The 13,745-nt window shown below is 39.6% G+C and overlaps 1 protein-coding gene across 6 annotated transcripts in view; it reads right to left on the minus strand.

The window, feature by feature from the left end:
- Positions 1–2,200: 2,200 nt before the first annotated feature.
- NUP98 (nucleoporin 98 and 96 precursor) overlaps positions 2,201–13,745 on the minus strand; it is an 81,703-nt gene continuing 70,158 nt past the window's right edge. For all 6 annotated transcript variants that reach the window (XM_015238498.3, XM_006203394.4, XM_031680930.2 and 3 more), the window contains 8 exons: positions 11,340–11,497; positions 10,397–10,540; positions 9,502–9,644; positions 8,147–8,368; positions 6,022–6,263; positions 5,404–5,558; positions 3,772–3,883; positions 2,201–3,649 (listed from right to left, as the gene is read on the minus strand). In XM_015238498.3, the coding sequence (XP_015093984.1) occupies positions 3,432–3,649; positions 3,772–3,883; positions 5,404–5,558; positions 6,022–6,263; positions 8,147–8,368; positions 9,502–9,644; positions 10,397–10,540; positions 11,340–11,497 (1,394 nt within the window). In that variant the 3' untranslated portion in view covers positions 2,201–3,431. The remainder of the gene's footprint in view (positions 3,650–3,771; positions 3,884–5,403; positions 5,559–6,021; positions 6,264–8,146; positions 8,369–9,501; positions 9,645–10,396; positions 10,541–11,339; positions 11,498–13,745) is intronic.

Raw genomic sequence — 13,745 nt, forward strand, 5'->3', positions numbered from 1 at the left:
TTTTGGGGTGAAAATGTTAGCTTGGAAAAAAATAGTTCTAAAAGTTGGTAGGTAATTTTAAAAAAGTCATTATGGGGAAAAAAAAAAGTACCTGAACAATAACTGATGTAAGTCCCTATTTTGAAAATACTGAATCACCACACAGAAAAAGATAAGGACTCTACAATAACAAAACAGTAAATCTTGGTCATGACTGTCATGAGATGGAAGGTTGACAGAAGCTTTATAAAGGGTGAGTCAGGCTGACAACACCTGAATCAACAGTCTTTTTTTTTTTTTTTAATGGAGGTACTGGAAATTGAACCCTGGACCTCGCCCGTGCATGCTAAGCATGCACTCTACCACTGAGCTACTATTCTCTCCACTGCCAACAATCTTAATATTACTAAAAATGAGACAGTCAGACACTGATTTCCAACGTGCTAACACACAGCACCACCTATGAGAAGGACCCTGAATCTAATCAAGTCTCTAGGTCTAACCAGTGGTTTATAGCAAGTAAGGGAGGGAGAGGCACAATCAGCCAAATCTAGAAGCCCCTGGCCTTCTATGAATGACCCAATTACTTCATCAAATAAAGAGCACTTTAAAAAGAAGTTAACAGATTAAGGGATTTAAAAGACTTAATCAACCAAATGCAAAGTATGGACCCGTTTAGATCCTGATTCAAACTTGATTAACTGTAAAATTTTACTTTTGAGATAATTGGGGAAATTTGAAAATACAGAGGGTATTAGTTAACATTTAGGAATTATTGTTAACTTTGTTAGGTATGACAATGGTATTGTGATTATATTTATAAAAACTTACAAGTTAGAAATGCTTAGGTATTAATGATGCCCTGCCTTAGAAATACCACTGGGGGGTCAGAAAGAATAAGAATGGGGGTAAAGATGAAATAAAATTGAAAAATTGAGACACCATTTTACTTTTATGTGGTTGAAAATTTTTACAATAAAATGTTTTTTTAAAATCCTCAGAAAAGAATAAAAATGAATGTTTAAAAGCAGTAATTAATGTATTACAATACAGAACTCCAGTAAAACTGTTAAGTCTGACAGCTGGTTCTTTGAAAAACAACAAAAAAATCTGAAACAATTTTCTGGAAATACAAGTAAAGAAATTGAGTAAAAATCTAAAAAAGCAATTACTCTGCAGACTTTGGCTCTGCTAATCCCACATTTAATTTCCAGATCTCTGTTATCTTTGCTTTTGGTATTATTCCAGCATTTGCTGAGGAAATACTTATTTTGGATATTGTATTAGGTTGTGGATTCCACAGGTGTATTGTTTCAAGACAACTGTTTCTTGCTTTCATATTTTGAGCTTAAAAATTTAAGACATAGCTATTGTGATAAATATTTCATTGAGTTAAAAAAAAATACTTGTCCTAAGAGGAAATACTGCCCATATTCAGTTCTTAACACTCCTAAAGGCTAGCCATTTCTATAGCACACTCACTTTTCACAAAACACCTCTGGTGAGGAACACAGAACAAATTCCTTGCTAGAAGTCCAGCAGTGCTCTGTGATTCACTTGGTTTACAGTCAGTCAGTAATGGAGGGAGATTCCCAGCTGAGTAATCCCTGTCCTCAGGGGCCCAAATTAAAGGGAAGTCCCACTCTGCTTCTCATCTCCTCGATGTCCCAGATGTCTCTGGCCTAATCCTAATTGGAATTTGCTCATATCTTCAACTAAACAGATCAAACCAACCAACCAACAAACCTACTCACCAGCCTTATTTGATCCCTCTCAAGAACAAGCCCTGTGAAGCAGCAATATCAGGTCAATCTTTCCTTTACACAATGGAAACCAAATCAGAAAGGTGAAGTGCGATCCAAGCTTTAGGTTTAAAAACCAACAAAATCCCCCAGAGCAGGAGAGCAAGGAGGCTTTGAATGCAAAGTATATTCCACTGTGTAATTTGAGAGCCTCCCCATCCCCCTAGGACTGGGAATCCAAGCACATAAATATATGTACAGCAGTCAGGATTCATCAATAATTTCAACCCCCTCACTCCCAAATTGGCCCTTATTAATCTGGCCTTTGATCTAGTCTGTATCCCAGTTTAGCACCAAACCTATTCTCTCCTTAACCCATGGCCAGTCTCCCTTTAGACTGCACATTAAACAAGGCCAATCATAAAGCTCCTCGGGGCAAGAAGGCTCAGAAACACAAAGGGAAAAAAGCCAATACAGAATGCTGTAAACATTTCATTTTATTATTTTTTTTTTAAGAAAGTAGCTTCAGAAAAAGAGGAAAATAATCTAGATCATTTATTTATATATATATACTTTTTAATAAAAACCTTTACATAATCTTCATGCATAAAGACCCAGGCATGGCCATGATGTCTGTGACAGCCCCAACACCAGCAGTCTCAGGCTGTTAGCTGGGGCTCCCCATAGCTGGCAGCAGTGTAGCCAAGGCCCTGTGCCTGCCCCTGAAGCCCAGCTCTTTGCTTGCCTCAGTGATGGTTTTACCTTCTGGGACTGTAGATGGAGGGTGGGAAATGGTTTGGGCTAGAATGGGAGGGACAGGGAGGGCTACCCAACCTGTGGTTTTATCCAAACTCTTCAGGCAAATCTAGACAGGAGGCCCAGCAAGATGACTGAAAACCAGGCACCAAACTGAGCTTTGAGAGCTTCTTAGAGACATGGGATCTATGACCAAGGGCTCCTGCACACGGTAGTAGGGAAGGTTTGGTGTTCACACAACATTCAAGGTAGGAACAAGCAAGCCTTGAAGGTTCCTGAAATTCCATCCCTCCATGGCAGGCACTTACTTCTACCCAAAATGAGTCAGACTCTGTTCTGCTTCCTAACTTAGCCCAACCCTCTTCTGACTCCAAAAGTCAGTGTTAATCCAACTTACTTAAGACACAGAGTCTCCTTCCTTCTATGGATAGTTCATCTGCTAAGGATAGACAGTCCTAGGAAAACATATTTGTCCCATCACATGTCCTACTCCTTCTAAAGAGTCCTAGTATAAAAGGGTGGGAGTAGGAGTAGGGTATCAGGTTGGCATGGATGGTCACCAGATCCAGAATGGATAAGGGTGGAAAAGGATTCCCTGGTTCTTTTGAGGAGGGGAGAATTCTGTCAAAGGTGTTTTACTGACCATTTTTAAAAAGAGAGGAAAAAAAAAGAAAAAAGAAAAAAAAAAAAAAAGAAAAGAAAAGAAAAAAAAAGGTATTTGATGACGGTAAAAAGAGACTTGGCTCCTTTTTTGGGTTCCAAAAGCCCTTATGCTATGTTTAGTATTAAGAAAAGCCCTGAACAACTGGAGGATGCTGCTTGGGCAGCAGGAAGGGAGGGTGGATTCCACAGCCAACTCAGAGAATGGCAAACAGTGCCAATCAGCTCAATGCAGGGGACCTCTGTGTAGTGAGTGTGAATGAGCATGTGAGTGTGGGGGGAGGAGCCCAGGGCTCACTGGCTCCCAACAGTCAGTTCCCGTAGGTACGACTGGGTGAGACTGCGCAGTTCTTCCAAGGCATAGTCCTCAGGCATGGGGAGCCGGCCAATGTGGGGAGCTAATAGGCGCAAAGGGACTCGCTGAGGGTCCAGCGTTGAGTCGGAGGGTGCATCAGGGGCATGCTGAAGACTCAGTACTACCCGTAACAGGTTGGCTATACGTTTGGCCATATCTGGATAAAAAGAGCAAAGTGAGCACCAAGGACTGGGGGTGAGGAAGGGAGGGGTGGGGGGGTAATAATCATAAAGACAGGCAGTGAGCAAGCAGGAGTGGGGGAAGAGGCAAGAGGCTGACCTGATTGTGCCAAGCGATCCTTGGCATTGTAACACTGGATCTGCTCTATCCGGTTGCACAGTGAAGTCACTTTGGTGTGTAACTGCTCTAGTTCATAACCTGAGCAATCCACCTACAAAGAAGCAGAGAACCCAATTAGGCCAAGAGGAGTTCCCATCAACTCAATCCTAGCCATACACTGACTATGCAAAACTCTGAAACAAGAATGAGGTAGGGAGGGGAAAGCCCAAGAAGCTGGCTGGCAGTGTCATGTCACCATCATCTAGCCTAGTTGCTGAGGACAAGACAGGACCTTAGCATTAATACACAACAGGAAAGCAATATAGTATTCAGGGCGTTGGACTGGGAAAATCTTGAGATCACCATTCATGTAACCAGCAAGCTGTAACATGGCACTGAAAATCTACATGAATCTGGGTTCAGAGACATGGTACTGACTTCTTCAGAGCACACAGTGAAAGGTGGAGCCCAAACTGGCATTTAATTTAGGTCTCCTGACTCTAACTGAGAATTAGCATTTAATCATTAATGTAGATATTAACAGTGACTGTGATTTTGATATCAACAGAAATCATACTCCAACTCACACAACAAAATCAGGTGACTGGCTTAGAAACACTGCTTTTTCCTCTTCCTTTTACTTCCTTTAGTTAAAAAAAATTTTTTTTAAAGAAAAACACTATCAATTTGGACCTAGGCAGCAACCCAGGACTTGGGATGAGACCCTCCTCCTGTCAAATGAGAAAAAAAAGGTGGGGGAGAAAAATGATAGAAAAAAAGGGGGAAAAATGGGGGGGGAAGGGGGAAAAAAAAGGGGGGGGGAAGAAAAAAAAAGGGGAAAAAAAACCCTATACCCCTACAAAAAACCCACAAGAATCCTCAGCCTTGTAGGATGCAAAAATGTCTAAGAATATTTATATATGTACCATTTTCAATAAATAAAGCTGGTCAAATCCAAAAAACAAAACCAAAAAAACAAAAAACCCAGGAAATCATAGCTACTTTCATACCACATTACAGTTGTTAGCAATTTTTAAATATATTTCAAAATTACAGTAGTTAGTAGATCCACTGCTGGAGCTTATTTAAGATGTTAATAAAGCACTTATTACTTACCCCAAGTTTTTAATATTTTAATAACTATATTTTAGTGTAATTAGTTTCTTGTGTAATCCTACATATTTAAATCTCAGGCATTTAAAAACATTAGCAATCCATACATGGGCTTCACCAGACTGCCCCCCGTAATACTTGCAATATTAAAACATGCCAACTGTTATGTGAAACAATTATCCTCACCAAACCTCTGACCTGACTGTATTTCTCAACTCTGAGCCTCTCACTCAAACTAGGGCTGGACAAGAGGAGGAGACTGATGATGGACAAGCCTTAGGAATGTTCGTTGTACATCCAACTTGGCAATAAGCACAAAAAAATGCTTTTATAAGTTTTGATAATCAAAGAGCTGTCATAATGGCTACATCAAATTAGCTTCACCGAAACGTCCCTCTTGCTGATAGTGCCATCTCTGCCAATGAGTTTTTCAAATCACTGTTCAGGCCTTTTGAGGTCTCTGTGGTTTTACAAGCAAGGGAAAAGGAGAATCAGGCCATGGTTTAAGGAACTCAGTACCTGCTGTATATGGTGGAGCATTTCAATGACTCGAATGTAGTCCAGGTAAACAAGCCCAGATGTTTCCCAGTCCTGGATTAGACTGCTACGCTCTGGAGGTGCCAGGTCTTCCAAGAACCCCTTCAGGTAGTCATAGTTCTCATTAATAATGGCATCTGAAGAAACAAAATATTGACCAAAAGTGCACAGAGGAAGGACATGGCAGAAATCCAAGACAGGAAGAAAGGGAGAGCTATGCTGGGTCAGATTTGAAAATTACAGTAGGTATTTTGAAATTCTCTAAAGAACAGTGTGAATGAATAATTCCCGGCTTTAGTTGCCCAGATATATCTGGTGTTGCTAAACTCCCTAAATAAATAAAGAGCTTAACATAATCATTGTATATCAAAAATATTTCTGGCAAACGGTAATGTAACAATATTGCTATTGACCCCTGCCCCTCCTAGCCCCTCCTCCTCACCAAGCATCTTCTGCAGAGAACTTTCACAAAGTATGATCTATTTCAAGTCTGCCATGTCCTGTACTGAGCATCATCTCTGGCCTGACTCATCATGGGGTCATATGTTGGAAGAATCTGGGTGATTCCAGGAGACAGAGGCCCTAGCCTGAAGCACTCACCAGAAGCTAAGTGCTGGATGACGAGTTTGTGGCAGCGGTTCCAGTGCCCTGCTTTAAATAAATAGAGGGCCTCCAAATGTTTGTCACATTCCATGTGTGCTCGCACTGCTTTGGCCTCATGAATCCATTCAGCAGGCACACAAAGCTTCTGGGTCAGGAAAGTTTCCTTAGCCCAGGATTCAGGAGTCTCTGATAGCTGGCAGTGCCGGGTAAGCACCTCTCGAACAGCTTTCTCACGCATGCTATAGGTGGAAAGATAAGTTGGAATAAATAACATCCTCACTGATACAGAAGGCTACCTCAGACAGCTCAGAGTGGCCCCTGGGGCAGTCTCTTAAACTACAGGTCTTGACCCTTTACAGATTACCTCAAATGTCGCTTAGGGAAAAAAGCCATCACATTAGCATTAATTTTTAAAATGAAATAGAATAGAAACATAGTAAAAAAAAAAGCCTGAAAACTAATACTCTGGGGAAGGTTGCCCACTGCCCAGAAAAGGCTTTCTCCTCACTAGGCTCATTTCTTGTTTCCTTTCTAGTTAACAGGAGGTGAAAGACTGGGACAGGATAATTCTAGACTCCAGAGAACAGTCCTCCGCAGCTCATTCCCAACTTTCTCCCTCCCCTCCCTCCTACATGGTCAGTGCAAGTAAACTAAGTAGTCTTTAAAAGTAAGGTCTCTTCCAGGTCCTTGTTTCCCCTTAAAGCCATCAGCCGTCCTCATTTATTTTCTCTTTACCACTAGATTTAGGCTAAACTCATTATTTCTGCTCAAGATCCCTTAATGAGAGTCCTTTTCTGTCTGGGCCAAAGAGCAACCATTTTTGTTACAGATCTCCCCCAACCTCTTTCAGGAAACAGAATCTGCTTCCCCACAGCCAATCATCAATCATCCCATCAGTCAGCCCTTTACTATGTGAAATTCCCCATGAATGTGTTTAAATAAACTCAAAGGAAAAGTCTGGGATCATTTTGCTTCCTGTTAAGGGGGAAGAGGAAGGACAAAGTCCTTAGAGAGAAGGTTGTGCTAGATGCTTTATACTTTTACTCCTTTAATTTCACAATCACCTTTGAATAGAGATTAACATTATGATTTTACAGATCAGTTGAGGACTACAGAACTCAACTTCTTTCCATGCCTTACAACATGACAGATGGTGCAGCACAATGATTAAGAGCACATACTCAGGGTATCTTGAGTTGAAAGCCTCACTCTGCCATTTACTAGCTATGTGACTTTGAGCAAAAGTTACCTCATCTCCCTATGCCTTGGGGTGCTCATCTATAAAATAAACAGTAAGAGTGTCTATCTCAGAGGTTCATTATGAGCACTGAGTTAATATATTTAAAGTACTTACAACAGCATACAAATATATAAAAGCACTATATAACAAAGTACTGTATAAATATTTTGTTCTTACTGTTACACCATGCTCCTACCGTTAACAAACTCTAACTTTATGTCATTCACAGCATGGAGAAAATGTGTTTCTCTGGTTTTCATTTAAGAAAACATTACATATCCAAGCGAGGTTGTATTTGGCAAATAGGTAAATACAATACTATCAAACTTGAGGGGTGGTGGGTGGATGGCAAGGGAATGACAGAAAGGGAGAAAGCCAGCAGACAGAAAAAAGCAGAGGCCCTCCCTCCCAACCCATGAAATTACTCCATGGATCCACTGAGGCAACTTAGCCAGCACTAATTCTGCATAATTCTAAACATGCCACATTCAAGGAATCTGTGCCTAAGTTAATGGGGTTTCCCCGCCTGGCCATATCCTTCCCTTTCCACTTAATTATTTCCCACTCCAAGTTTATAGGTTTTTAAAATCTTATCTCTAGAAAGATTCACAGAGATTCTGCAGTTCACAGAGATTTCTCAGACTGAGAGGCCTTAAGATAAATAGCATGATTTGGCACTAATCAAAAGCAATCTCATTTCTAATTTGTTCACATGAATACAGAAAGTCTGGGCTGCAGAGTGAGCTGTCTTAAGGATTATCAAAAGGCTGGACCCAAAACACATTCTAAACACTTACTTGCTGAATTTAACCCTAAGAGACTGATTTCTTTGGCACTGCTGTGTTGTACTAGATGCACCCAGTGCGTTCAATGGCTTCTCACCTTGAGTTGCTGATGTGCAGGAGGACAAAGACAGCCCACTCCCAGAGCCCTTCACTTTCCAGCTGGCCAGCATAACTGGCCTGCAGCACACCCTCACACTGCTCTGAGAGATGGGTGTAGTTAAGAGCCCGCAGCACCTCCCACAAGTGCCAGCTTAGGCGGTAGTCCAAAGGATCTGCTGTTATGCTTCGAGGCTCCAACAGCTGATTGAGATCATAATGTCTGCAAAAGGAGAATGTGCTGAGAGTTACCATACCCAGCTGACAGACCACCTGATGCGTTGGCTATTTTGGCTACGGCTTAGAAAACAATAAAGGCAGGCACCCAGGAGCAGAAGCATCATAAGCCTTACAGTCTTCCTCCTTGAAATTCAGCCAGATTATAGATCCTACTGAAAACCAAGGCACCTCCTCTCTCCTGTGGCTCTTCTCACAGGTTTGCTGATATCTGTTTGGTCTATATTTGTACCATTCTGGTACAAGGGAGTCTTCAAAACTCTTACCCTTCCATTCATAGTGTCGATTACTTTTCTTAACCATTAACTTAAAAAACAGTTGTCTTAGTGTCTTTCCGATTGTTGTACTATCTGAAGTTGCTGGAGTACTACTTCTGTTTCAACAGCGAACTGGCCTTCATGATGGTTATTTCTTTCTATGGCTTGTAATTCTCACCTTCAATTTTGTCTACAGTGGGTATTATTATTTGTACAGAAATCCAGGTACCTGAGAGTTGAAAGTCTCCCTAAAGACTTTAGCTTTTTCTTCTGCTGGGGGCCCAGGGATTTCAGTGATTCCAGACCAGTCTATGTGTTACATTCCTAGCTTGCAAGTCCCAGACCATAGGACAGTATAAGCTAAGATCCCCCACCTGCAAATTTTAAAGATCTGGGCCTTGGATTACTAACTAAAGCTTTTCCCTTTCACCCAAGATCCCAGACATTTTACGTTTCTAACCCCTCTCCAAGCAATGAGTAGTTTTCCTTGATCAGTGCTATCAAACTGAACTTTGTGTGATGATGGAAATGTTCTATAATCTGCCTTGACCAATAAGATAGCCATTACCACATGAGGCTACTAAACACTTGAAATATGGCTAGTGTGAATGAGCAATTATATTTTAAAAATTTAATTTAAATTACAATAGTCTTAGGTGAATAGTGGCCCATTATATTGGGTAGTGCAGTTCCTTACACTTTAAGAGTTTTAGTCATACCAATTTACCTCACATGAGAACAAGGGTTACTATCCCATTCTGGCTTTGATTTCTCTATTTCTGGCACCTTGAGGTACATCTCTCAGAAAAGGACTCCCTAGGCTCAGGAGCCCTCAAATGACTAACACATGGCTCTGATTTACCTGTCACTGTAGAGTTTTAGAAGGTGAAAACAGACGTCTTGAAGAGGTCTCTGTGAGTCTTGCTCCTCCTCTACCACATAGCCAGAGCCCTCCAGGTATGAGGGAAGTGGGGAGCAGGCATATCTGTCACCTTCAGAGGTATTCTGAAGAATTTGATAAAACAATACATCAGCTGCTAGTGTGTTTCACTGGATGCTGTCATGTCTCAGTTACTCGGATGTGTACTAGGAACGATGGGACATTCTCTAAAAGAATGTCTCAAGGATTTTAAATTTATTTTGATCAGAGACATATTTCACCTTCCTTCAATGGACTGGCAAAGACCTCAGATAGCTCTCACGAATCCCACCTCCTCTATTGCCATAATTCATATTACACTCATTTTTTTTTTTTAGTGTTCTTTTTTTCCTGAGAAGTAATTCTGGCAAATGATATCAAAGACAATTAGAATGAACAGTAAGAAAAGAACGGAATGATGGCATTAAAAACAGTAATAATTCTTTATAACATGGACAAGGAATATGAGATATAATAATTAGAGGCAAATTTCAAATACGCTAATTTGGGGCTATACTGAGGTCTCAGGGAATTCATAAAGGAATAAGATAGCATTAGGAATGAAGAAAAACCCTCTGATGCTGGGGTAGGAAAACAGCAATAAGAAAGTCAGTTATGGAAACTCATTACATTAAACAAAATAGAAGTAGATACTTGAAGAAGTTTCCCATCAGATTTTAGGTGTCCATTTCAACTTTATGGTACTTAAAAAAAAAAGAAGGCACTGAGGAAAGAGTATTAGGAAATACGACTTGATGGTTTTTTCCTCCGCAGTACTTCTCTAGCAAAAAGAAAACTCCTACCAGGACTCTTACTTCGCTCTTCTAAACACATATACCTGAAATGCTTCTTCATACATGCTGAGTGCCCTGGAAATGGAGGCTGTTGGGGGAAGCAAATACCAAAGATGGACAGCCAAGGAACGTTTCCAGTCCAACTGAGAGCATACATTGATTTGCTTCTGCTCTGAGAGCTGCCATACCTGTAGGAAACAAAATTGCCATTGCAGCTCTACATTATACATTATCTGGTACTGGTTACTGCCCAGGTCTGCATGTTGTTCACTCATTCAAGTTGCATTTTAAATGATTTAAAAAGCAGTGTTAATGATCCAGATATAAAACACATAGTCCCTTGGAGGAAGATGACAGGGTGGACTTAGACAATCAGTTCTCTAAGAAGAGATGAGAACCACTGAGAACAAAGAGGTCTTCTCACTCACTGCCCAGAGCTGCCAACGTTGTGACAAAATTCTGATTAGCTACTTCATTTTTGGAAATTGATGGCAAGTAAACAGTAGGCAGCAACAGAAAACTGGCTTAAAATAATTATGATACATCATCCATAAAATGGACTAAAAGTAGCTATTAAAAAGAAAAAGGCCGCACAGCATGAAAAAATGTTCAGATACAGTGTGTTAAAAAAAGTTGCAGAACTGCTATATATAATTCATTTTATTTGAATATATACAAGGGTAAATATGCATGCATATATGTTGAAATAGACATATGTCTAGGAAGACAGGTAAATTATGTTGTTTATCACTATGATATGGGATATAGTGAATTTTAACATTTTGATTTCTATATAACCAATTTTCTCCCCACTGTACATGTTGTACCTATATAATTTGAAAATATTTCTGCTAAAAATTAAATATAAGTTGCTTAGTTATGTATAATAGTGTACAATTTACAAAGAAAGCTCTTTGCTTTAACCTCAAGCAATCTTGAATCTATGAGAAAATTTATATGTGCGTTTACAAGAAAAGAGGAAAATACCGGTTTTCCAGCCAATAGGGCAAAGATGCGCAGTCTCTCATCCTGGATGAAGCAGTCAGCCTGGAGCTGATGCCAATCCACCAGCTGCATAGTAAGCAGCTCACGGACTGACTGGCTGCCAACCAACTGGGATAAAAGAAGGGCAAGACGATGATCACCTATAAGAGAAATGGAAGTTCTCTGGTAATGAGAATTCACAGACTTGGGGAAACACTAGGGGTCATTATCTTATTTCTTCTAGCCTGAAAGAGGGAGAACTGAACACCTGAGTGCTTTCTACAGTAGTGCTAAAATATTGACAAGAACTTACCATTTTCTGCTTGGGAAAAAAGTCTTCAATGTAGTTTAACCTAAATTACATATAGATTGTATAGTATGCAGAGTTCAGTGTCAGATCTACTATTACTTCTGTGACCCTACACAAGGCACTTCATCTGTAAAATGGAGGGAAATGTCATCTGGTTCAAAGTGAAAACTGAGATGACATAATTGTAAACATGCCCAACTAGTATATACTATATAATGACACAGAAATGGCAAATCAAACCTAAAGGAAAAACATATGTATGTATGAGATGAAGAGAATGGTTGAATCTTTCACTCTCATGGGTCCAGTATCTCTCTAAATAAAAAATTTTAAGTACAAAGGCCTGGGGCAATAAAAAGATTCTAATTAACCAGAATGTGAGAGGATGGAAATTCCAGTTGATGATAATTGCCAGTTAAACTGTGAGTTAAAAGAATAACACTCTGCTTCAGCCCTAATACGTACCTCCTAAAAGTCAATACTTCTTTTCCTTTTGTTTTTGGGTCAGTGTTTACATGACTAAAGTACTGTCCTGCCAGAAACTAAGGCTCTCATCTCAGAGTTTCCTTCACAAACTAGAGAGGCCTAGAGGAAAGAAATCATGCATCAGGAACACTTCTAGAAATGTGTTAACAGGCCAAGCTGTCTCCCTGATTGTATATATAGGCAACCAAAATATGACTGGACTATGATTCATGTGTTAAGTGTTGCAGCCCATTTGACCATGAGCTGCTAGTATTCTAGGCAAAAAATAGTAAAGGAAAAGATTATTTCTGTGTATCTACTGCACAAATTTTTAGAAGAAACTGGCATGTCATATCTTGATCCAATCATTTCATTAAGATCATCTCTCTTTGCTCTGATCAACCATTCAGCTTTTGCCAATCCTTGATTTTTCACATAGACTTTCCTGTTAATAAGAACATAAATCTGAGCAAATGGTAGGATTCTAGAATACTTCAAGTTGATTTTGGTGTATGGTGCGAGGTAAGGATCTAAATTCATCTTCTGCATGTGAATATCCAAATATTCCAGCATTATTTGTTGGTAAGATTATCCTTTTCACATTTAAACCATGGCACTTTTGTTATAAATTAACTGACTATAAGTGAAAGAGTTTTATATTTGGATTCTCATTACTCTTCCATTGATTTGTATGTTCATCCTTGTGCCAGTTCCACATTGTCATAATGCTGTAGCTTTATGGAAGTTTTGAAATTAGAAAGCACTAAGTCTCCTAACTTCATTCTGTTTCAAAACTGTTTAGGTTTTTCTACATTTCCAAAGGAGGATCAGTCTATTAATTTCTGCAAAAACATCTGCTAGCGATTTTGACAGAGATGGCATTGAATGTACAGATTAATTTGAGGACAAGAGACATCTTTACATACTGAAATTTCCAATCCATCAATGGTTCTCAGCTTGGGTCGTTTTGTCCCCTAGGGAACACTCGGCAATTCTGGAGATGTTTCTGGTTGTCACAACTAGAGGGGAAAGGACTGTTTTGTATATAGGGCAGAGATGCTGCTGAATATCCTACAATGCCCAGGACAACCTCTTACAACGAAGTATTACCAGCCAAATAAGCCAACAGTGCTGGGGTTGGGATGTATTCCACAAATATAGGACGCATTCTTATTTATTTAGATTTTTACTTCCCCAGCAATGGTTTTCAGTATATAAGCCACTTTTGTTACATTTGTTCCTTAAGCATTTTATTTTTTCTGATGCTACTGTGAATTTAATTCTTTTAATTTCACTTTTTGGGTATTTGTTGCTGATACATAGAAATACAATTGAATTCTGAATACTGATTTTTGAATCCTGATACCTTGCTCAACTAGTTTATTAATCTCACTACCTTTTCTGTAGATTCCTTAGGACTGTTTACATACAGAATTACGCCTTCTGTGAATAAAAACAATTCTATTTCTTCCTTTTTAATCTATACGACTTTTGCTTCTTAATCTTGTCTGAATACACTGGCTACAACATCTATTACAATATTGTTCAGAAATGGTGTTCTCAATCTTAGGGTGAAATCATTCAGTCTTTCAATATTAAATATCCTGTTAGATGTAGCTTTTTTATAGGTCTGC

Source organism: Vicugna pacos, chromosome 10 (assembly GCF_048564905.1).
Source record: "Vicugna pacos chromosome 10, VicPac4, whole genome shotgun sequence".
NCBI classification, from domain to species: Eukaryota; Metazoa; Chordata; class Mammalia; order Artiodactyla; family Camelidae; genus Vicugna; species Vicugna pacos.